The 25,691-nt window shown below is 40.4% G+C and overlaps 2 protein-coding genes across 5 annotated transcripts in view; both read left to right on the top strand.

Moving 5' to 3' along the window:
• Nucleotides 1-25,691, top strand: part of LOC123938185 (protocadherin alpha-C2) — a 117,441-nt gene that overhangs the window by 50,565 nt on the left and 41,185 nt on the right. For 2 of the 4 annotated variants that reach the window (XM_045999324.1, XM_045999321.1), the window contains exon 1: nt 21,361-24,123. The exons of the other annotated variants lie outside the window; for them this stretch is intronic. In XM_045999324.1, the coding sequence (XP_045855280.1) occupies nt 21,562-24,123 (2,562 nt within the window). In that variant the 5' untranslated portion in view covers nt 21,361-21,561. Of the gene's footprint in view, nt 1-21,360; nt 24,124-25,691 lie in introns of those variants that run through there. 4 annotated transcript variants of the gene reach the window in all.
• The window catches only part of LOC123938189 (protocadherin alpha-3-like), a 158,633-nt gene that overhangs the window by 124,940 nt on the left and 8,002 nt on the right, over nt 1-25,691 (top strand).

Below are 25,691 nucleotides of genomic sequence, written 5' to 3'. Positions count from 1 at the left end.
CCGCCAAGACGATCTAACAATTGTGAATATCTATGCCCCCAATATGGGAGCACCCAATTACATAAGAAAACTATTAATCAAGATAAAGAGTCATATTGATATGAATACAATAATAGTAGGAGATCTTAATACGCCTCTCTCAGAAATAGACAGATCATCGAAGCAGAAAATTAATAAAGAAATAAGAGCATTGAATGAAACATTGGACCAGATGGACCTCATAGACATATACAGAACATTCCACCCTAAAACAACAGAATACTCATTCTTCTCAAGTGCACATGGAACCTTCTCCAGAATAGACCACATACTGGGTCACAAAGCAGGACTCAACCGATACCAAAAGACTGACATTATTCCCTGCATATTCTCCGATCACAATGCTTTGAAACTGGAGCTCAATCACAAGAAAAAGTTCAGAAGGAACTCAAACACCTGGAAGCTAAAGACCACCTTGCTTAAGAATGCTTGGATCAACCAGGAGATCAAAGACGAACTTAAACAATTCATGGAAACCAATGAGAATGAAGACACCTCGGTCCAAAACCTATGGGATACAGCAAAGGCGGTTCTAAGGGGGAAATACATAGCCATCCAAGCCTCCCTCAAAAACATTGAAAAATCCAGAATACACCAGCTGTCTCTACACCTTAAAGAACTGGAGAATCAACAACAAATCAAACCAACTCCACATGCAAGAAGGGAAATAATCAAGATTAGAGCAGAGATCAATGAGGTAGAAACGAGAGATACAGTAGAACGTATCAATGAAACTAGAAGCTGGTTTTTTGAAAGAATCAATAAGATCGATAAACCATTGGCCACACTAATCCAAAAGAAAAGAGAGAAAGCCCAAATTAATAAAATTATGAATGAAAAGGGAGAGATCACAACTAACACCAAGGAAATAGAAACAATCATCAGAAATTATTATCAACAGTTATATGCCAATAAGCTAAGCAACCTAGATGAAATGGATGCATTCCTGGAAAGCTACAAATTCCCAAAATTGAACCAGGAAGAAATTGACAACCTGAATAGACCGATATCTAGTAATGAGATTGAAGCAGTGATCAAAAACCTCCCAAAAAACAAGAGCCCAGGACCTGACGGATTCCCTGGGGAATTCTACCAAACTTTCAAAGAAGAAATAACACCAATTCTCCTGAAGCTGTTCCAAAAAATTGAAGCAGAAGGAAAACTTCCAGACTCTTTTTATGAAGCCAGCATTACCCTGATCCCCAAACCAGGCAAAGACCCTAACAAAAAGGAGAATTTCAGACCAATATCACTGATGAATATGGATGCAAAGATTCTCAATAAGATCCTAGCAAACAGGATCCAGCAGCACATTAAAAAGATTATCCACCATGACCAGGTGGGATTCATCCCTGGGTTGCAAGGTTGGTTCAACATTCGCAAATCAATCAGTGTGATAGAACACATCAATAAGAGAAGAGAGAAGAACCACATGGTCCTCTCAATTGATGCAGAAAAAGCATTTGACAAAATCCAGCATCCGTTCCTGATGAAAACGCTTCAAAGTATAGGGATAGAGGGAACATTCCTGAACTTCATAAAATCTATCTATGAAAGACCCACAGCAAATATCATCCTCAATGGGAAAAAGCTTGCAGCCTTCCCGTTGAGATCAGGAACACGACAAGGATGCCCACTCTCACCACTCTTGTTCAACATAGTATTAGAAGTTCTAGCAACGGCAATCAGACCACAAAGAGAAATAAAATGTATCCAAATTGGCAAGGAAGAAGTCAAACTCTCTCTCTTTGCAGATGACATGATTCTTTATATGGAAAACCCCAAAGACTCCACCCCCAAACTACTAGAACTCATACAGCAATTCAGTAACGTGGCAGGATACAAAGTCAATGTACAGAAATCAGTGGCTTTCTTATACACTAACAATGAAAATACAGAAAGGGAAATTAGAGAATCGATTCCATTTACTATAGCACCAAGAACCATAAGATACCTGGGAATAAACCTAACCAAAGAAGTAAAGGACCTGTACTCGAGGAACTACAGAACACTCATGAAAGAAATTGAAGAAGACACAAAAAGATGGAAGACTGTTCCATGCTCTTGGATTGGAAGAATAAACATTGCTAAAATGTCTATACTGCCTAGAGCAATCTATACTTTTAATGCCATTCCAATCAAAATTCCACTGATATTTTTCAAAGAGCTGGAGCAAATAATCCTAAAATTTGTATGGAGTCAGAAGAGACCCCGAATTGCTAAGGAAATGTTGAAAAACAAAAACAAAACTGGCGTCATCACGTTACCCGATTTCAAGCTTTACTACAAAGCTGTGATCACCAAGACAGCGTGGTACTGGCATAAAAACAGACACATAGACCAGTGGAACAGAGTGGAGAGCCCAGATATGGACCCTCAACTCTATGGTCAAATAATTTTCGACAAAACAGGAAAAAATATTCAATGGAAAAAAGACAGTCTCTTCAATAAATGGTGCTGGGAAAACTGGACGGCTATATGTAGAAGAATGAAACTCGACCATTCTCTTACACCGTACACAAAGATAAACTCGAAATGGATAAAAGACCTCAACATGAGACAGGAATCTATCAGAATCCTAGAGGAGAACATAGGCAGTAACCTCTTCGATATCAGCCACAGCAACTTCTTTCAAGATATGTCTCCAAAGGCCAAGGAAACAAAAGCAAAAATGAACTTTTGGGACTTCATCAAGATCAAAAGCTTCTGCACAGCAAAGGAAACAGTCAACAAAACAAAAAGGCAACCCACGGAATGGGAGAAGATATTTGCAAATGACAGTACAGACAAAAGGCTGATATCCAGGATCTATAAAGAACTTCTCAAACTCAACACACACAAAACAGATAATCATATCAAAAAAATGGACAGAAGATATGAACAGACACTTCTCCAATGAAGACATACAAATGGCTATCAGACACATGAAAAAATGTTCATCATCACTAGCCATCAGGGAGATTCAAATTTATATTATATTATTTTTATTATTTTTTATATTAATAAAAATTTTATTATTTTCCTTCCTTTAGTTATGTTCATTTTCACTTCATGCATTTTGAGGCTCTGTTATTAGGCATATATATAAATTTATGATAGCTAAAAACTTCCTGATTTATTGATTTATTTATCATTATGAAATATTTCTTTATTGCTGCTAATACTCTTTTTTTCTTCTCTGAAGTATATTTTTTATGACACTAAAGTGGCCATTCCAGTCTCATGTTTAGTATTTGCATGGAATACGTACTTATTTACTTAAAGTAAGTCTACTTTCTGTTTTTTAAAATTTTTTTTAAAAATTAAAAATTTTTAAAAATTTTTAAAATTTAAAATGTGCCCTTGTAGGGCTCCTGGCTGACTCAGTTAGTAGAGCTTGTGACTCTTGATATTGGGGTTGTAAATTCTAGCCCCACATTGGGTATAGAGATTACTTAAAAAAAAAAAACAAAACTTTGACTAGCTAACAGACCCATGAAGGGATGCTCAACATCCCTCACATCAGGGAAGTATAAATCAAATCTGCCATGAAATACAACCTCATGCCTATCAAAATGGCTAAAATTAACAACACAGGAAACAACAGGTGTTGGTACTGATGTGGGGGGAGGGACTCTCTTAACACTGTTGGTAGGATGCAAACTGGTGCAGCCACTCTGGAAAATAATATGAATGTTTCTCAAAAAGTTAAAAATAGAACTACCCTATGACCCAGCAATTACACTACTAGATATTTACTCAAAGGATACAAAAATAGTGATTGGAAGTAGCACATACCTCTCAATGTTTATAGCAGCATTATCAACAATAGCCAAAGTATGGAAAGAGCTCAAATGTCCATCAGCTGATGAATGGATAAAGAAGATGTGGTAGGCTGCCTGCTCAGTGGGAAGCCTGTTTCTCCCTCTCCCTCTGCTCTCCCACTTGTGCTCTCTCTCTCACCATCTCTCTCTCTCTGTCAAATAAATAAATAAATAAATAAATAAATAAATGTCTTAAAAAAAAGAGGTGGTACATATACACAATGAATATTACTCAACCATAAAAAAGAATAAAATCTTGCCATTTGCAACAATGTGAATGGAGCTAGGGTGTATTATGCTAAGCGAAATAGTCAGCCAGAAAAAGACAAATGAATGTGATTTCTTTCATATGTGAAATTTAATAAACAAAACAGATGAGCATAGGGAAAAAGAGAGAGGCAAGCCATAAAACAGACTTTTAACTGTTGAGAACAAACTGAAGGTGCTGGGGAGGTGGTGGGTGGGGGGAATAAATGGGAGATGGGTATTAAGGAGGGCACTTGTGATGAACACCTGGTGTTATATGAAAGTGGTGAATCGTTAAATTCTACTACTGAAACTAATATTACACTACATGTTAACTAGCTAGAATTTAAATAAAAACTTGAAACATTTTTAAAAAATTAAATAAACAAATACATACATACGTATATACACATACATAAAGTGTGCCCTTGTAGAAAGAGTATTTCGGATCTTGTTCCTTTATCCATTTCACTAATCTCTGTCTTTTAATTGAAAGGGTTAGCCCAATAATATTAGAGTAAATTTTGATGTGTTTGAATTTGTGTTCTCTAATATATTATTTGTCTTTTATTTGTCCCCTCTTATTTTGCTCTTCTGTTTTCCCTTAACTGTTGTCTTCTGAATTACTAGAATATTCTTTATAATATCTTTCCATTTTTAGATGTATCTATTTTAACATATATATGTACTTTCATTTTTTAGTGTTGATTCTAAGGACTATAGCATACCTCTTAACTTTTCTCAGTCTACTCACAGTTACTAGTATACCATTTTCATAAAATATAGAAACACTGTGCGGCACCTGGGTGGCTCAGTAGGTTGAGCCTCTGCTTTCAGCTTGGGTCATGATCTCGGGGTCCTGGGATCGAGCCCTGCATTGGGCTCTCCACTCAGCAGGGAGCCTTCTTCCCCCCCACCCCCCGCCCCCCGCATCTGCCTCTTGCCTACTTGTGATCTCTCTCTTTCAAATAAATAATATCTTTAAAAAAATATAGAAACTTTGCAACTGTGGAAGACCATTTAGTTCTTCCTATGCTATTGCTTATGTTATAATTTCTGTATTAAATGTCAAACAATATTAGCCCCACAAGACAAAATTATAATTTTTGATTAAGCAGTCAAAAGGCCATTTGTTCTTTTAGAGTTGATTTTCCTTATAGTATCTTTTCATTTTGACCCAAAAAAACTTCATTTTGACCCAAAAAAACTTCATTTAGAATTTTTTTTGTAATGCATGTGTGCAATACAATTTCTCTTCCTTTTCCTCTATGTGAAAATGTATTTATTTCTCATGTATTTTGGATGATAAAGAATTCTGGGTTGATAGAGTCTGTTCTTACAGCATTTCAGAGATTTTTATTCCACTGTCTTCCAGCCTCTATGATTTCTGATGAGAAGTCTATAGGTATTTGAGTCATTGTTCCCTTTTTGTAACATTGTTGTTTTTGTTTCTCCATTTGGGGGGCGAGGGTGCCAATTTCAAGTGGTTTTTGGTTTTGTTTTTAACTTATCTTTGTTTCAGAAGTTTGACTGTGATATGTTCATTTGTGCTTTTCTTCACATTCATCCTGTTTGGAATTGACAGAGTTTATTGAATCTATAAATTTATGTTTTTTACCATATTTGGAAAATTTTTAGTTTTAATTTCTTCAAATATTGTTTGGTTCTCTTTCTCTCCTCTCTGGATTCCAATTATTTATATATGATACATCTTGATATTGGTTTCATCATAGTAGGGTCAAAGTTTGGTCTTTAATAATATTCATTCCTTATATTCCTTTCTTGTCCAATAGGTGTCTGAGACTTTATTTTATTTCATTTCTTTGTCGCTCTCTTAATTCATATTTGATCATTTGTATTGCTCTATTTTCAGGTTCACTGCATTTTGCCTTTGTTTTCCATTCTTCTACTAAGCTCACCCAGTGAATTTTTATTTCAGATATTCTGCTTTTTAGTACTAAATTCCCATTTGGCTCTTTTTTATATTTTCTATTTCTCTGTTAAGATTTACTTTCTTTCCATTCATACTAGCACATTTTCCTTTATTTTATTAAATATAGTAGCTACTTTAAGTCATTGTCTGCATGATCTCAGGTTTGATGATGAACTTCTAAACAGTCTTTACCCTTGAGAATACATCACATTTTCCTGGTTCCTTATATGCTAAGAAATTTTGAATTGTGTCCTGGATATTACATATGTTTTGTGGAGACTGCATTCTATTATATTCCTTTGAAGGATGTTAATATTTTTTAGTAGAGGAAGAACTTGATTGGATTAAAAATATAAATTCTCTCTTGTTTGTGATGGGCAATAGTTCAAATTTTAGTTTAGTTCTTTTAGCTTTGGCATTATTTTCTATACGTATGGTTCAGGGATCTCTAGAGACATGGGAAGAATTCAGGTACAGACTTTAAAGATCCCTTTTTTGGTTCTCTCTAGCTCAAGTCTCCTCCCCTACTCCCCACCCTGCTTACTTGTTGCCACTAGCTCCTTCCTCTTGTTCCTCATGGAAGAGAAACTGAGGGCTATCTGTGCTTTAGTTTCCTCATGCTTTGCCACAATCATGACTGTCTTCATTCCAAAGCAATGGAAACTCCATGCTAATCCCTTTTTCCAAATTTTGACTCCATCCCACTTCCCCTCAAATCTCCCTGCTTTGCTTATTTTCAGGAGCTCTCAAAGAGTTGCTTTATAAGTTTGTCCAGAGGCTACATTTGTTTTCTCTGAAAGGCCTGTTGTGACCTTACTTAGATATACTGGATTCAGCTTCAGATCTTATGTTTTTAAGTTTTTGTTAAATATCATATTTGTCCAATAATTAAATATCATAATTTCTTTATTTTTGGCTAAAGCATTTGGAGAGTGAGATATCAAGAAATATATGTTCTTAAAGGCATAAACTTTAACCCTGTTGGATATAGGGTAAAGATGATATAAAACACTATGATAAAACCAGTCCATTTAAGTAAAATAAATTCAAAGAAGTAAGCAGACTTTTTCAGTGAACATTTAGGATTCATGCAAGTCATATGAAATACATTATAATGTGAGATCTTTTTATTAAGGAAAACAAAATACTGCTGTGAATGTGATTCTGTGTTTCTTTACTATATCATGAACTAAGAATTTTGGAGACAAATCTGAAGTCAATGAATTGGCTTGTTTACTATTGATTGAGAGTATAAATTGGCACAAAAATGTAGGGCAGCATTTGGGCCTAATTAAAAATTAAATGTGCATACTTTTAACTAAGTACCTTTCAGAATAAACACACGGGCATATGCATGCACATACTTTCAGAAATGTGCCTAAATATTCAATCATGCAGTAAAAATAAATTATAAAATATCCATAAATAACTGAATATCCATTCTTAGCTATTAATAAGAATGAAACAGAATTTTAGGCACTGACATGGAAGGATGTCCATCATATATCTTTTGTTTGTTTGGTTTTTGTTTTCTTTTAAAGATTTTATTTATTTGAGAGAGAGGGAGAGAAAGCAGGAGCAGGGGGAGGGGCTGAGGGAGAAGCAGGCTCCCCGCTGAGCAGGGAACCTGAGTGGGGCTCCATCTCTGATCTCTCCGGACCCTGGGATCATGACCTGAGCCGAAGGCAGACACTTACCTGACTGAGCCACTCAGGCATCCCTGTCCATCATATATGTTAAGCAAAACTAAAAAAGCAAAGTTTCATGATAGTGTATAGCATATGGTGACATTTTAACAAAATATATATGTACATATTTATATATGTATAAATAAAAGTCTGTAGGGATGTACAATTGTCTGTTAAAGGTGTAGTCTATAGGAGAATGGGATTTGAAAGGACTTTCACCTTTTTTTTTTACAATTCTAGGTGAATTGAATTTTGTATAAGAACCTATTATTGAACCTAAATTAAGAAAATAGAAGACCAATAAAAAATAAAAATAAATCACATAGTATAACTAAAATTTATGTCCTTTAAAAACCTTAAATATATGGATATGTTATATTTACTTGTTCAAAAAGCACATGTGTATAATAGAGGCTCTTTTGTATAGCAGTAAAAGCTGTATTTTGGTGGCTAGTGGCCCCCAGATTTTTTTTTTTCCTTTATTAGTTGCTTCTAAGAATATCCAGATCACCAAGTACACTTTGCTTTGGGTAGGTCTTCTGTACACTTTTGTAAGTATTTCAGAAAGGGATCTATATATAAGAAATAAGGAGTATTGCTATGGCAGAAAAGGAGAGTAAGGCCAGTACAGGAAGCAACTATCAAAGGATAAGGGGTAACTCTGCCCCTTTACCACAGTGTCCACATTCATTCAGAAGATATTTATTCAATTGTAATTTTATTTTTTAAAAATATTTTATTTATTTATTCAGCAGAGAGAGAGAAAGAGAAAACACAAGCAGGGACAGAGGAGAAAGAGAAGCAGACTCCCCACTGAGCATAGAGCCCAAAATTTGGGGCTCAATCCAAGAACCCTAGGATCATGACCAGAGCCGAAGGCAGATGCTTAACTAATCTTGACTGAACCACCCAGGCGCTCCTGTAATTTTAAATCTTCAGCTCAGACCCTTCTGCTGAGTTCCAAACTCTTATCTGATTGCCTAACATCTCTGCTTGGCTTTTTTCAGGCAGTTCACACGTGTCTAAAATGGAATCCTTGATTTCCAGACCTGCTCAGACCGTCTCTTCCCATAGTCCTTAGAAACTGGTTCCACTGTCCACCCAGTTCTTCATGGCAGAAGCTGGGGGGTCATTCTTTTTTTTTTTTTTAAAGATTTATTTATTTATTTGACAGAGAGAGAGAGAGAGAGAGAGACAGAGGCAGAGAGGCAGGCAGAGAGTGAGAGGGAAGCAGGCTCCCTGGGGCTCGATCCCAGGACCCTGAGACCATGACCCCAGCAGAGGCTTAACCCACTGAGCCACCCAGGTGCCCCCGGGGGTCATTCTTGACAGCTTCCTCTCTAAAGGGTATCTTGTCATTGCTCTTTAATTAATCAGTCCTATAAATTCAACCTCTGAAACTTAGTTGACAGGTGTTCATCTTCAACCAACAGCTGCTAACTTGGTCCACATCACCATCTTATCTCCCCTGAATGGATGCAATAGCCTTGTGACTAGTTTTCCTGCACCCTTATCTCATTCTCCATATATGGTAGTATTTTAAAATATATATATACAATGAATCATCTCATGTACTGCTTAAAACCTACAATGGCTTATTACCTTGGAATAAATGGAATAAAATCCAACGTCTTTATGGTAATGTACAAGACTATAAGATCCCTCCCCTGGTTGTTTCCCATCCATCTTAGGCCACCCTCCCATTGCTCCCTATGCTTTAGCCACACTATCTGCCTTTCTAATCTTCAAGTCTGGCTGACTTTTTCTACTTTAGTACCTTCACACTTACTGTTCTCCCAGCAGGGAATGCTCTCCTCGCTAGTCTTTGCTTGGCTAGCCTCTTCTTATCCTTTAGGTCACAATTTTTAAATGTCACCTCCTCCTGAAGGCCTTTGCTGATAGCCATTTCTAAATATATTTCCCTCAGGGATCCTTTATCATAATTTCTTGGTTGTTTATGACATTTTTACTTTTTGCCTACTTATTTGTTCACTTGTTTATCATCTGCCTCCCTTACTGCACTACTCTATGATCAATATCATGTCTGTTTCTTTTGCCATTGTTCCTCCAGTAGCCAACAGATTGTCTGACAGGTAATGGCTTTTCATTCAATATTTGTAGCATGAATGAGTAAACTCTGTGTCTTAAGCATGTTGAACAGGGAAAATATCTACATGTGTTACCCCAGTTTGACATATAAATTAAAACTGTACATAAGAAGTACCAAGAAAGTGTTATAGAAGTTAAGTATTTAGTTCAGTCCTTGCCACAAAATTAATGTTCAATAAATGGTGAATGAATGAAAAGTTACCCAGCGTCTGAGGGTAGACATGATTTCGTGTGTGTGTGTATCTAAACAAGTATTTAATGCATATATTCCAAACATCGGGAGAATAAACTATTGTTTAGAATGATGTTTGTTCTATAAGAAAATCAAGAATATCACCTGTGTGTGCTCATAGAATAAAAGCATTCCTATTCTATTTTAATGTTCATTCCAATATATTATCCTATCAGATATCAAGTAAGTTCTTTTCTTTAAATCATCTCTACCCTCAATGTGGGGCTCAAACTCACTACCCCAGGATGAAGAGTCACGTCCTTTGTGGACTGAGCCTGTTGGACACCCCAAGTAAGTTCTTGGATGGAAGATCTGTACTGGAGAGACAGCTGGGACATGTTTTATTTTAATAAAAATATAGTGAGATTGTTTTGTTCAGACTTATCTCTGCCATTAAGATTCTTATACCCTAGGGGCGCCTGGGTGGCTCAGTGGGTTAAGCCTCTGCCTTGCGATCAGGTCATGGTCTCAGGGTTCTGGGATCAAGCCCTGTTTCTGGCTCTCTGCTCAGCAGGGAGCCTGCTTCCCTCCCTCTGCCTGCCTCTCTGCCTACTTGTGATCTCTCTCTCTGTCAAATAAATAAATAAATAAAAATATTTTTTTTAAAAAGTTTCTTATACCCTAACTTAAGGCAATTTTTTCTCTACAAATTCTGAGCTTTAAAAATTTAAAAAAAAAAAGACATTAAGGTAAAATTAAATGGAACTGAAATGCACATATTTCTCAAATATGTTCCAAAATAACTTTGTATGGTGAATATTATATCTAAATAATAGTGAGCTTGAAAATCACATAAATTTTTCAAGTACAATGTTCCTACTTGTATTGGTACCACCTTGAGAAATTGTCATGGATGCTAAAAATTGAGAGCCACTAAACTTACCTAAATCAAGAAAGAAAAGAAATGTCTCCATCTAGACATTCAAACTTTTCTGCCTTTAAGACTAATGATGAATGAGGGTTTGTTGGAGAATTATGAAATGTCTGCTTGCCTAGAGGGTTTATGCCATACACTTAATGTTGATTCAATAATCTTGACGCATATTAAAATATTTCTTTAATGAGATTGGCGCATACTAGATTATGAATCCTTGATGAATTTGAATTTAAATCTAGCTTCATTAGACCAAACATACAAGAGTTTTTGAAAAAGTTATATGGAAATAAATGTGATTTCCTACTTCCTATATTTCCAAGTTAGCACTTCCTGTTTAACACCACTGAATCTTTTCATATTTTTTTTTCCAAATATATTGGCCCTGGGGAAAGTAAGATTAGGGAATAATTAATGATAATTTTGTGTTTGTCTGCAACCTACAATTGCCAAGTTCTCAGAATTATAACCTGTGTTTTCAACCAGAGATGCAATATTCATCCTTGTACCCAGGAAATAACAGCTTGACTTTATCAAGGTGATTGCTACTTTCTTAACACATCATTATTGACCTGTAGAAAGAATGACTTTTTGTAATTTGAAAATCCTCTTTATTCCTCAACTCTTGGTAGCTTAAGGAGCACTAAATCCATATATTCTAAGAGACAGAGCTGTCCAATATATACTATGTATGTATTGATTTATGAACCAATGAATGTTTCATATACAGTTGAGATTTTAAATGAGCTTATAATAAGTGGATCAAAGGAATACTAGTCTTGCTTAAGGGTACTGTAGACAACTAATCATGGGAGGTTATGATGAAATTTTAATTATAAAGGATATTGAAAATCCTAGGGTGACAACTCTATTATAATAGATGTAACATTGAATTGGAAAGAGAAAGTGCAATTTTTACCCGTGTCTGCTTGAAATCAACTCCGTATTGCTAGTAAATTATTGAACTATTCTCTGCCTCAATTTTATATCTTTGTTAAAGTTACCACTCCATTGTCTTTGCTTCACTAGATTTATTGGAGAATTCTCCAATAGATTTAGATAAAAAAAAGAAGTCACAGGTTAAAGTGTTGATTGATTGGGGAATTTTATGTATATATTTTTTCCTGTTCAGTGCTGAAAAGCTGAAGTTGGCATCAACCAATTATAGATGCCTCAACCTAATGATTTTAAGATCTTTTGAGACCATTAGTTCAGAGATGCTGTATAAATAGAACCAGTACTAGATTTTCTTCCACTCTACCTTATTCTGTCAGTTAGGTAGAATAATCTATTTTTTGCTTATAAAATAAAAAAAGAGAGAGAATTCAGAAGGTTGGATCCCCCCCCCCTTTTTTACTCCCTTCTCCTCAGGTTATTTGGATAATTTCATGAGACTTCTATCCCTATGCTACCCCTTCTTTTTTCTGGCTAATAATCACCGAGAACTTATATACTGAAATTTTCACATGCTTTATCTTAATAAACATTTATAGTAAGTTCTATGTGTTTCTTATTTTACTAAGCTGAGTTTTAGGGAAATTAAACAACTTTTTCAAGGACACATAATTAGTAAACAGTAGAGCTAGATCTTGAGTCATAGAATTTGATTTTACTTTAAGCAGGAGTACTAGAAGAGGGCCCTACCTAGATGCATGATTTTAGCATTCAATGTGATTAAAAACCTTGAAGGAGCTGTTGGGGGGGGTCTATAATTGCTAGTGGAATTTAATCTTAGATCTTACTATCTTAAAGATGCTTTATAAGAAATTCTGAGGTTACTACAAAATTGAAGAATCTATATGTCTTTCCTGAATCACTTTTTAAAAAGGAGCTTATTTTTTAAAAAAGATTTTACTTATTTATTTGAGAGAGAGAGAGAGAGAGAGAGAAAGACAGAGATAGCAAAAGAGAGCACAAGGGAGGAGAGGGAGAAGCAGGCTCCCCACTGAGCAGGGAGCCTAACTTGGTGCTAGATCCCAGGACCCTGGGATCATGATGTGAGCCAAACACAGATCCTTAACTGGCTGAGCCACCCAGGTGCCCCAAAAAGACCTTTGATGAGGAGAGTTTTTTTATTTATTTTTTAAAAGATTTTATTTATTTATTTGTTAGAGAGAGAGCGAGCGAGCACAGGCAGACAGAGTGGTAGGCAGAGGCAGAGGGAGAAGCAGGCTCCCTGCCGAGCAAGGAGCCCGATGTGGGACTCCATCCCAGGACACTGGAATCATGACCTGAGCTAAAGGCAGCTGCTTAACCAACTGAGCCACCCAGGAGTCCCAAGAAAGTTTTTTAGATAACCTTAATTATCTCATCAAAATCCCTTAAAAAGATCTTTTAATATTCACAGAAAACACACTACATATTAACTTAGCTAATTTAAAGGATTTATATTTTACCCACCTTATAATGTATTGTATACATAACCGCTGAAGGAATTATGTAACAACATCTATCTCAAGGAATACATGAGTGGGATTTATATCAGAAAAGTCTGAATCAGAAGTGTTAAATAGCACACATTTTATATTAAAATGTGAGGCAGGGTATTTATAGCAAGACCACTATTGTAGCTTCAATATTAAGATATGGAAATGAACTTGGACCTATGACCAAAAGTGCTCAGGTCCAGCTGGGTGTGCTGAGTAACTGAGTGTTATGAATGGTGACGACATCGTTAAAGTTTCAGAGTATAACCAACTATCTCTATGCAAACCCCCCATCTTTTTGCTCGCCCTCTATGGTCCTGGATTATTCTAGAAGGCTTATGAGTTTTGTCTTATGAGAACCCACAAACCTAAGAATCCAATAATGTAGCTCTGATTCAATTTAATTAAGTGTACTAACTCTGAGTTATATGCTCATTTTAAAGAAATGGCAGTTATGATTATTTCTAAAATATTATTTTAGTACTTTATGAATTATATAGATGGTAGTTTGACCAACCTGAAGCCTTTAAAATTATCACCATCATTATTATTTTGTACTAGTAGGTTAAACGTAAACAGCCAATGTGTGCAACCATGTCCTCACAGTGATGAATTTTATAACTCTTGAAGTTAGGGTTCTCAGTTATTAGATTTTATTAATCATTTTTCTCTTATTAAAGTCTTTTTAATAAAAAAAAAGTCTGAATCATTTGTAAAACCTCATTTGTAAATTTAAGCAAAATATCATAGATGGGAAGATGATAAAGGAAAGCTTGGGGTATGAAATAAAAATTTACTTTGTAACATAATTTTATCAAGTCTAGGCATTAAAAAAAATCAGAAGATCCAATCAAAGTCTCTAAAAGAAAAACAAATTTGTAGTTATGGAAATAATTGAATAGGATCCCATTTGAGATACTTGGAAATTAATAGCTCTCGAGACCAAATAATACAACTTTTTAAACAATTTTATTGATTTACTTGACAGAGAAAGGGAAAGAGACAGACAGCACAAGCAGAAGGAGAAGCAGGCTTCCCACTGAGCAGGGAGCCCAATGTGGGACTCGATCCCAGAATCCTGGGATCAGGACCCAAGTTGAAGGTAGACACTTAACCGACTGATCTTCTTGGGTGTCCCAAATAATACAATTCTTAATCAGGAGTATATGTGTAATAGTTAGATATTATAGTAGAATCTCAAGAAACAGAGGCATGGAAAAAAGTTTCCTGGAGATTCTGATCCAGTATTTACATCAATACCAACCTCACTGTGCTCTTGTGAGGATTAAATGAGATAATATGAATAGAAATAATAACTGTTAAGGGCTAAGGCATCAGGGTGAAAGAGGGATCACCAAAGCCAACAATTACCTCATACTTTGACTATATGAACAGATACTTCTGAGAAGTATCTGAGAGGTACAATTTTGTTTATTTTTTTCTAAGCAGCAAGCAAATTATGGCCTTCACTTAGACTGAGCCCAGGTCATATCTTGGAAAACAGTTTAAATTCAAGGAACCACAATAATATGTATGGTGGTTTTTTGTTTTTGTTTTTTGTTTTTGTTTTTTTGGAGAAAGGAAAAAAAAGCATCCAAATCAATGAATGCTTTGGCTAAAACCCACTTGGGAACAAAGATGTTCGTTAGTGCCAGAATCCTGTCTTAGTTCATCCTGTGGCTAAAATCCCAAGAAGTACAAGGAGAAACAGGGCCAGACAAGGATTTCTACTAAAATAAGAGGCCTCAAGTGATGAATGGAAACTTGGAACAAGTTTTAATGGCAATACTAGAAGCCAGAAATTAGTTTAAATACAAACTTAGGAATTTCTGGCAGGTATTGAATCTCAAATGGAATACTGGTGCTATTTTCAGTGAGTTAGAAACATGGCTAACCTAGGCAGTTGTTCTCATTCCAGAAAACTCAGTTTGTTCCTGGATTGGCCTGGACACTTGATGCTTTCTTGTCCTGAGTCATTGATAGAATGTTGAATAGGCTAAGACCAGTCAGTTGGATTGCTGTATTCACCCAGTTAGATTTAACATTCTAAAGTATTCCATTAATAAACACTCTTTGGCAGTGTTATTCACACGGTTAAGCAATCACCTAATTATACTGTTTTGCAGCTTTTCTTTCTTCATTTTGTCTGCAAGGTTATATTGGGAGATTTTGTCTAATTGTCTCTGTGAACTTCAGAGAAGTTGTGCCTGTAGAATTTCCCTTATCAAAGACTCTGGTAACTGAAAATCCAGAATGCCAATGTGAAATACTTTTTTAAGTCTATGCAGTTGGCTTGATGTTACCAGTTTTGTTAAGTAGTCCCTAGCATGAATGCCTTCATTTCTAAGTGCTCATAAACAATAACTTTATTAATATTAGAGTTTTGAAGGAATTTATATCAAGCTCAAAGGCACTCTTTAAAAAAATCATAGGAAATTTGGTTCCCTGGTCACATCTGTAAATTATTCCATTACCCTGGAAGATCATATATCTTGTTAAAGACACTTAAACTGATCTTGAGGTTTAAGTTCTGCTTAAACATTTCCTTCAATGAAAAACAAAGAATCTGGGCAATACATTTTCTAAGTATCTTTCAACCTTTAACATTCTATAATTTTTGTTAGGCTATCTCCACTGAGAATACTGATAGAGAAGCAGAGCCAGAAACTAATTGAACAGTTTGGTTTTATCTATTAATGTTGCACGGTCTGCCCCAATCCTTTAACCTAGTCTCTCCTTTTACTGTTACTCATCCAAAGATAGTTTGAGTCCCTTTGTTTATTTTAAGCAATTTTTAGATGCCTCAGTTCAGAATCAATAGTATATTAGTTTCTCAGAACTAAAAATGTAGAGGTCTCTCCCTGAAAGCTAATGCCTTCTGGAGGGAAGGGAATGTGAAAAAAATTTAGCTGTCATGTTACACAAAAAATCTTTTTTATGTCCCCATCCACTGGGTGGTGTACCTATAGAGAATGCTGTAACCATATAGGGAAGTATTTGACTTCTGGAGATGCATAAAGACCAGAAGTCCTGGTCCTTTATAACAAAGTGAAAATTTTTAACAACTTTGGGGCTGCACTAAATGAAAATCCTTCCTGGTTTGGCAGATATTCTCATCATGGTCCCCTCAAAAAGCCCGATCAGACTAATGGAGTATGTCACCTTGCCCCACGGCCAAAAAACTCCAGATGATTTGGTTCTGATCATTTCAAAGTGAAATTATTTGGTTTTTTGTTTTGTTTTGTTTTGTTTTTCTTTTTTAAGATTTATTTATCTGACAGAGAGAGATCACGAGTAAGCAGAGAGGCAGGCAGAGAGAAGGGAGGAAGCAGGCTCCCCGCTGAGCAGAGAGCCCAACGTGGGGCTCGATCCCAGGACCCTGAGATCATGACCCGAGCTGAAGGCAGAGGCTTAACCCACTGAGCCACCCAGGTGCCCCCAAAGTGAAATTATTTGTAATGATGCAATAATAAAGGAAAATTTTATGTGAATGAGGAGAGTTCACCGAGTGCCGGTATTTTTCTTATAGGCTTAATTCGGTTGTGTTGTGATTGGTTTTGCTCTAGTGTCCAGTGACTTCATGATAGATTCATTTTACAAATATAATGAAGGGATATAATTGAGGAATACTATCTCAAAATTATTGTCTACACGGGGATAAACAAAACCGTGTCTACCGTGGCACAAAACCTTGCCTATCATGGCACTTCTCTTAACCTGTCACTTTTTTGTTAGTTATAAGCAGCAAGTACTTGTACTTTATGATTACAATATAAAGTAGAAAGAATGATCACTTAATACTTTTGGGCAGAGCCTTTTTTAGAGTTCAGCAACTTTATTAGTGGGATTCAGTTCTTCAGGAGTATATACAAATATGAAATACAAAGTGTTTCAAATTTTAAAGGAAAAAATCCACAGTAAATTCATTTCAGACTCTTGAGCCCCCTCTCCATTAAACATAGTCTGTCCATATACAATGAAGAGGACAAGCCCAAACTGTAGCAGCTCTTCTTGAATTTGCCAAAAAGGATCTGAAGAAAATGACACAATTATCATTTATTGAGAGTTTATAAGGTTTCCCACACTGTGAAGAATACACAGAAGTGGGGCACCTGGGTGGCTCAGTGGGTTAATGCCTCTGCCTTCAGCTCGGGTCATGATCTCAGGGTCCTGGGATCGAGCCCTGCATCGGGCTCTCTGCTTAGCAGAGAGCCTGCTTCCTCCTCTCTCTGCCTGCCTCTCTGTCTACTTGTGATCTCTCTCTCTCTCTCTGTCAAATAAATAAATAAAATCTTAAAAAAAAAAAGAATGCACAGAAGTATAGGACATGACTTCTTTTTGCAGGTTGCTTATAATTCAGGCAAAGAGATACTATTAAAGCATTCAGGTGAGTGAAGAATGACACATGTCAGCATTCAGAAATATGTGGTAGACTGCAGAAGAGGGGAAAAAAGACCATTATGAGACTAGACAATGTTTCTTGGATTAGATGAGTTTTAAGATGGATTTTGGAATGTATGTAAGACTTGGGGGGAGTAAAAAGAAGAAGCTGTTTCTATTTCAGAGAATTGTAGAAGTTGTAAGTTTAGTTCTGTTCAAAAAACAATTAAGTGCCTAGCACTGTGCTATGTGCTGGAGATTACAGCATATTTGGGAACTCTGCTGTGCTCTGTTGCTAAAGTATTTTCACGTATCCTAAAAAGTTGAATCTCTGGAGACACCTGGTTGGATCAGTTGTTAAGCATCTGACTTCGGCTCATGTCATGATCTCAGGTCCTGGGAACGAGCTGCCACATGAAGCCCTGTATCAAGCCCCACATTGGGCTCTGCACTTTGGGGGTCTGTTTACCCCCCTCCCTCTGCCTCTCATCCCTGCTTGTGCATGCTGTGTCTCAAATTAATAAATGAAATCTTAAAAAAAAAAAAAAGGTGAATCTCTTGTGAGGAAGCAAATCCCTTGAAGGAATTCTCATGACAGAAGTCCCTTTTCCTTAGCGATATAAAAAGGGACTGGTTTTTGTTTTCAAAATACAGGCAAAGCTCTAGAAGTAGTTGGGAAAGCTTCGCTTTGGTGCACACTCAGCTTCCCATCATTATTGACTTCTGCCGTGCTATATAGAGACTGTCAAGTATGATCTGATAATAAATTGTTTCATTTTAATAATAATAATAGTAGTTATAACATACTTGTCAGTCACTGTGTAAATTTCTTTAAATACAACATCTCGTATAATCAAACTACCCTTACTTAATATTGTCTGTCTTCCCTGATTAAAATGAGTAAACTGAAGCTTACATTTCAGTGCATGTCCAAGGTCATATGGTTAGTCACTGGCAAGTGGATGACCAACTCCAAAGTCTGTGTTCCTAAACACTGTGCTATTCTGCTTTTTAATAGGGGTTCTTGAAGGTCCAAGAGAAGGAGTACATAGTAAGGGAAGCAGTGGTCAAGGCATTAACATTCATATTGTCAACAGGGCACTTGCCAGCAATCTGAACAATCTCATTCCACCAACTAGGAAGGTTGGCAAAAGGCTTAGTACAGTAGTGTGTGGAACAAAATCATTGTAGTGCCAAATATAGTACAATCTCTTTAGGACAACGTCTTTGAAAAGATGACTGATTTGTGTTGGCTTTCTGTTTGCCTTCTCAATCACTGAGGGTGTAAATACTAGTTGAAACTTATGATCCTGACACATCAAAACGGATAACCTGGCAGGTGTCCTTCCTGAAAGATGACCAAATTGCTAAAAGACAAGCCTTGTTTTTTCTCTAGAGATGTGACACTTGGGGGCTTCCATTAAAGACTTTACAAAGCCTCTGTCACTTTAAGTGTCACTCTTCCTTAAGTGCCTATGATCTTTTCAGGGGCACAGATCCATGCATGGTCAACACCCAGTGGCCAGGTTTCTGCGCTGTGGGCAGAAGTGGCAGTGACTGTCAGGCCCTGGGAGGAGATGAAAAAAGAAAAGGTCACTCTTCCTGACAACTTATAACTTGATTCCACTTATAAGCCATTTATTTTCAGAAATAAGTAATGGGTGAAGACACAGGCCAGGCCTACAATTCATGCACTTGAGAGTTTAAGGCTTTCTGAGATCAAATTACCATAGCAAACAGAGACAGAGTTATTGTAGGGACATTTGGGGAGGAAGCAGATAGAGAAGGAGAAGCCAGAGACCTAAGAAAAGAGACAGGAATAGTATGTGATGGAAATTGCTTCCCACTCTGCACCCTTGAAGGAATGAAGAGGACAAATAAGAAGCAGCAGTGATAGGAGGAATCTGGGAGCATCTCTGGAATCAAATTGGTTGGGTTGGGGAGTGTTGTCAGCAAGTGCACTTAGTGGGTGGGAAGGAAGGGAGGTCCTAGTTCAGGCCTTTGAAATCTGGGTGTTAGGATCATTGCCTTGGCCCTTTCAGCCATCCCCTCAAGGAGGGAAGAATGCCAAATGTCAGCTCTAATTCTGGCTTTATTCCAGCCCATAGCTAGAAAATGACCCACAGAGGGAGATCGAGGAGTGAGAGAATGCTGGGAGATGAGAAAGGGACAGGACTTTTTGGTGAGAGTGCTTTTTGCACGTGGGGCAATGGATTTTAAATTCCTGTGGAAGAGAGGAGATGGCCTGGGAAGAGTGTGTGTCTGGAACAGAGAAGAAGAGGCAGTGACACAGCACAGAGACACTTCCTCTGATCCTTTAGCCTTCTCATTCACTGAAGAGAAGCTGGTTGTCTTTTTGTTGTCTCTGTAGCAAGACAAGGTTGAGTCTTAGGAGAAAGGAGGGCCAGAGGTGGAAAGGAACCTCATATTTATGGGAGGGGAGCTGCAGCCATTGAAACTGCTGACTGTTGTAAGATAATCCCAATGTCCCTCCCCCCCCCCCCCATTTTGCTTAATAACAGTGGATTTTTCACTGCAAAGCATTCGTGGAGTCCAAATTCTAGCCTGGCTTGGGAGATCAAGAGTCACCCTCTTGATGTAATGGTTTTGCAGGCTCTTGAAGACACTATCATCCGTTCAAGAAAAAATTTTAAATCACTCTTGAAAGAACAAAGAAAATGTCTTAGATGATAAATTAAAAAGATTTGGAGTAAAAGAAGGAAAAACTTGAGGGAAGAGTTTCTTTAAAATTTTACCAGATTTCCCCAGTATGATACAAAGGGGTCGAATAAGACCTTCGCCTGCAGTTCCATGGAGCCAGTTAAAAAAAAAAAAAAATTTGGATGTTTTCTTGGTTATTTGCCAAGGTGCACGGTGAAAGCAAGTGCCACTTGGCTACTAGCAGAACTGAGTATTGGGATCCCAGGATGTTACTTTAGGGCTTGCGCCGCAGAAGAAAACCGCACTTTGCCATTCCCCTCCCTTTGCCCCAGGAGCTGTATACTTTCTGCACTATTGGGGAGTATTGTAGGGAAAATGTTGGGGTCAGGTAAATAATCCCCATCGTCAGCAACCCCAGAGCGACTCCCTTGCGCTTGTTTCTCTTGAATGTGGAGCCGCCGCCCAGATGCCCCTACTAAGCTAAGGCCCCGAGTTTATTTTCCTGAATCGCGCTTGGAAATCTTTTCCTGGGAAGGTGATAGCCCAAGTCCTAGAGACAGAACTGCTTGTCCTAGAATAATCTCTTTACGAGACGCGTTAGCCGGCGGAGGGACCGTGGAGACTGGCGGAGCAGGGAGCTGGGGGCAGGGAGAAAGGGAGTGGCCGCGTTCCCGCGGTCTGCCGGGATCCCGCGGGGCCAGGCTGAGGGAGCCGGGGATTGGAGTGGCTGGAGCGACCGATCACTCCCGGTCGCCGTCTGCCACCTCGGTGCGGAATCCGAGCGGGACTTGCGGAGCGCTCCTCCCCCTCCCCTTCTGCTTCCTTTTCCCTCCCCCTGGACGGCGGCGGCGGCGGCGGCGGCGGCGGCGGCGGCGGCGGCGGCGGCGGCGGCGGCGGCGGCAGGCAGGCAGCGGAGCCAGGCTGAGCGGCTCTGAGGCGAGCGGAGGAGCAGGGATATGGGGCGTCGGCGGGGGCGGCGGGGCCAGGAGCCCTCCGGAGGGCCTACGAGCGGAGCGGCCCCCGGCGTTTGCTAACGCGGGAGCCGTGGGGGAGCGGGCGCAGGGTGGCACGAGCGGAGGCGGAGGCGGGGCCGGGGCGTGGAGCACGGCTGGGAAAACTGCTGCCTCCGGCCCTGCCCCGCAGCTCCCACCTCCGCCGCGGCCAGTGGCTATGGAGCTGGCGGGTACCCGACCTGGGGCTACAGAGCATCCCCGACTCCGGCCGCCCATGTCCTGGCTGCTGCTGCCGCCGCCTCTCCTGCTGCTACTGCTGCTGCCGGGCCCAGCGGCCTCCCAGCTGCGATACTCGGTGCCGGAGGAGCAGGCGCCCGGCGCGCTGGTGGGCAACGTGGCTAGCGCGCTGGGGCTGGAGCTGCGGCGCTTGGGGCCCGGCTGCCTGCGCATCAACCATCTGGGTGCGCCCAGTCCGCGCTATCTGGAACTGGACCTGACGAGCGGAGCGCTCTTCGTCAACGAGCGCATTGACCGGGAGGCGCTGTGTGAGCAGCGCCCTCGCTGCCTGCTCAGCTTGGAGGTGCTGGCGCACAGCCCCGTAGCGGTGAGCGCAGTGGAGGTGGAGGTGCTGGACATCAACGACAACTCGCCGCGCTTCCCGCGGCCCGACTACCGGCTTCAGGTGAGCGAGTCGGTGGCCCCTGGAGCGCGCTTTCACATAGAGAGCGCGCAGGACCCCGACGTGGGCGCCAACTCCGTGCAGACCTACGAGCTCAGCCCCAGCGAGCATTTTGAGCTGGACCTGAAACCCCTGCAGGAGAACAGTAAGGTGCTGGAGCTGGTGCTGCGGAAGGGCCTGGACCGCGAGCAGGCCGTCTTGCACCACCTGATTCTCACAGCTGTGGACGGCGGCAGTCCAGCCCGCTCGGGCACGGCACAGATCTCCGTGCGTGTCCTGGACACTAACGACAATTCTCCCACCTTCGACCAGTCCACTTACCGCGTCCAGCTTCGGGAGGACGCCCCGCCAGGCACGCTGGTGGTGAAGCTGAATGCCTCGGACCCAGATGAGGGCTCCAATGGCGAGCTCAGGTACTCCTTGAGCAGCTACACGTCGGACCGGGAAAGGCAGCTCTTCAGCATCGATGCCAGCACTGGGGAAGTGCGGGTAAGTGGAGCCCTGGATTATGAGGAGGCCTCTTCCTACCAGATCTATGTGCAGGCGACTGACCAGGGTCCAGTGCCCATGGTGGGTCACTGCAAAGTGTTGGTGGACATCGTGGATGTGAATGACAACGCACCAGAGGTGGTGCTCACAGACCTGTACAGCCCAGTGCCCGAGGACGCTGCGTCCAACACCGTCGTGGCCCTCCTCAGTGTCAATGACCAAGACTCGGGCCTCAACCGGAAGGTGAGCCTGGGCCTGGAGGCCTCTCTGCCTTTCCGACTGAACGGCTTTGGAAACTCCTACACACTGGTGGTGAGCGGTCCATTGGACCGGGAGCGTGTGGCCGCCTACAACATCACAGTGACGGCCACCGATGGGGGAGTACCCCAGCTCACATCCCAGCGGACACTGCGGGTTGAGATCTCTGACATCAATGACAACCCACCAAGCTTCCTCCAGGACTCCTACTCCATCTACATCGAGGAGAACAACTTGCCAGGGGTGTTGCTCTGCACTGTGCAAGCCACAGACCCAGATGAGAAGGAGAATGCGGAGGTGACCTACTCCCTCCTGGAGAGGGAGGTTCAAGGGCTTCCAGTCACCTCCTATGTCTCTGTTAACAGTGCCAGTGGCAGCCTTTATGCTGTCAACTCCTTTGACTACGAGAAGTTTCGGGAGTTCTTTGTGACCGTGGAGGCCCAGGACAAGGGGAGTCCACCACTGAGCAGCACTGTGACCGCCAATGTGTATGTGGTGGACATGAATGACCATGCCCCCCACATCCTGTACCCTACCTCAACTAACTCTTCAGCAGCCATTGAGATGGTGCCTCGGACTGCCCCTGCCGGCTATCTGGTCACCAAAGTCATAGCCATGGACTCAGACTCTGGCCAAAATGCTTGGCTCTTTTACTATCTGGCCCAGACTTCTGAACTGGACCTCTTCAAAGTTGAGCTACACACAGGAGAGATTAGGACTACCAGGAAGATGGGAGATGAGAGTGGAACTACTTTCAACCTGACGGTGGTGGTCCGAGACAATGGAGAGCCATCACTGTCATCCTCTGTGGCCATTACAGTGGCTGTGGTGGACAGAGTCTCCAGAATCCTCCCGGATACTCAGAGACACGTTAAGAGTCCGCGGACATATTCTGAAATTACGCTCTACCTGATAATAGCATTAAGCACAGTGTCTTTTATATTTCTTTTGACAATCATTGTTTTGAGCATCATCAAGTGCTACCGCTACACGGCGTACGGCACCGCATGCTGTGGGGGCTTCTGTGGAGTGAGGGAGCGCTGCCCCGCCGAACTCAACAAACAGGCCAATAACAACATCGATGCCAGGATACCCCATGGCCTCAAAGTGCAGCCTCACTTCATCGAAGTGCGAGGGAATGGCTCCCTCACCAAGACCTACTGCTACAAGGCCTGTCTGACAGCAGGCTCAGGGAGTGACACTTTCATGTTTTATAACACAGGGGCACAGACAGGACTGGGGTCTGGGGGAGCCCAAGCAGCCGCGAATGACAGCAGGCACCTCACAGGCCAAAGTGGGCAGAGTGCCGGGAACCTGATTATTCTCAAAAACGATGCTGTTTCTCAAAACGAGGTGAGATAGCAGTCAAGCGGTCATGCATTTTCATACATCCCCTCCCCACGCCCCAAGTGTCATTGGCTTCCTTGAGTTACTAACAGTGATGGGGTTACCTGGTAAACTGAATATATATAGTACCTGTGACTTGATTATAATCTGTGTTGTTCCCACGCTAGAAAAGTAACATCAGAGAATTGTTTTACTTTGTTTTCTTTCCAGACGTATGAAGCCTTGATCATAACAATGTTGGAGAAATAAGGGTTGGTCTTAATATTTGGTGTTAAAACAGAGCTCTGCAGAGGGCTGGAACAGGCTTGAGAATAAGATGATGCCATACTGGGTAATGTTTTGAGATTCAAGGAGAAATGGCCTCTGCTGTATCATCTAGAGGGAAAGTTCTCTTCGGAGGTACTCTAGGAGTGTTGGTTTTCAAAAAGCTCTGAGACCTCTACAGGTTGTGGTGGTCGACTCTGCGTGCTCTCCTTGTTTATACCTTGAAAATTATCCAGTTACTATTTCTGGTAATTGCGCCAAATTGATGTGATAGGATCTGCCGGCAATTCATGTCAGAGGTCATGTAGACTGTGGATCTCACCTTGCAGCCCAAGTGTGCTTTGGCTCATGGATATGATAATTCTACTGTCGAGGCTACCTGAGGAAAGGAAGGATGGTAAGGCAAAGAGACCAAGAACGAATTTGTCTGATTGGGCTAGGGAGGTATTAGCACAAGTGGACTGAGGAAGTGGGGATGTGGTAGATACCAGGACAAGCTGGGGTTGGGGAGAAGGAGAAAAGAACTCTCCTGTTTGTCACCTTTCTTGGCATAGGGCACGTTCATTGTAATATGATTTCCCTGCAGTAGATTAAATGTAATCTGTAATCTCCTGATTTCCTGTGGACAGTTTCAAAGGTTTTAATGAGTTGTGAAGTAGCCTCTCAAGCCCTTTCTATCTTTAAGTTAAATGACAGGACTTCAAGGAATAGTCCAACATATTCCAAAGCACATGTTCGTTTTCTGGATCTAAGATTTAGTTTGCAATAGCTGGAAAAGCCTTGGAAAGTGGATGGCTTGCTGTACATCAAAGACAGGTGTTGGTAAAGGCACGGGTTTTAAGTTTTGTGTTTTAAAGATTTATTTATTTATTTATTTATTTGAGAGCGAGAGAGAGCATGAAGGTGGGGGGTTGGGGAGGAACAGAGGGAGAGTCCCAAGCAGACTCCATGCTAAGCACTGAGCCTGACTCAGGACTCGATCTCACAACCCTGAGATCATGACCTGAGCTGAAACCAAGAGTCGGACACTTAACCGAGTGTGCCACCCAGCCGCCCCTCAAGTTTTAAGTAGGCAAAGGTCACTTGCTCATTATTATGAAGAAGGTATGTAAATTACTGGACAGGGCATGAATGTGTGGATGCGTTTGTGTAGTGTGTCTCCATACGCATGCTTGAAAATAGAAAATAGAAAATAGAGATCTGCTTTGTGATACTTTGAAGTTGTATATCAGAAGCCAGAATTTTGTTCCATCCATAGTGATGAATTGTTTTCATCCCAAACAACTACTTTGTAGCTAGGACTTTCAGAG

Source organism: Meles meles, chromosome 3 (assembly GCF_922984935.1).
Source record: "Meles meles chromosome 3, mMelMel3.1 paternal haplotype, whole genome shotgun sequence".
Lineage (NCBI taxonomy): Eukaryota > Metazoa > Chordata > Mammalia > Carnivora > Mustelidae > Meles > Meles meles.
Note: the sequence above shows the minus strand (reverse complement) of the source record. Positions and strands in the feature narration are given on the sequence as shown.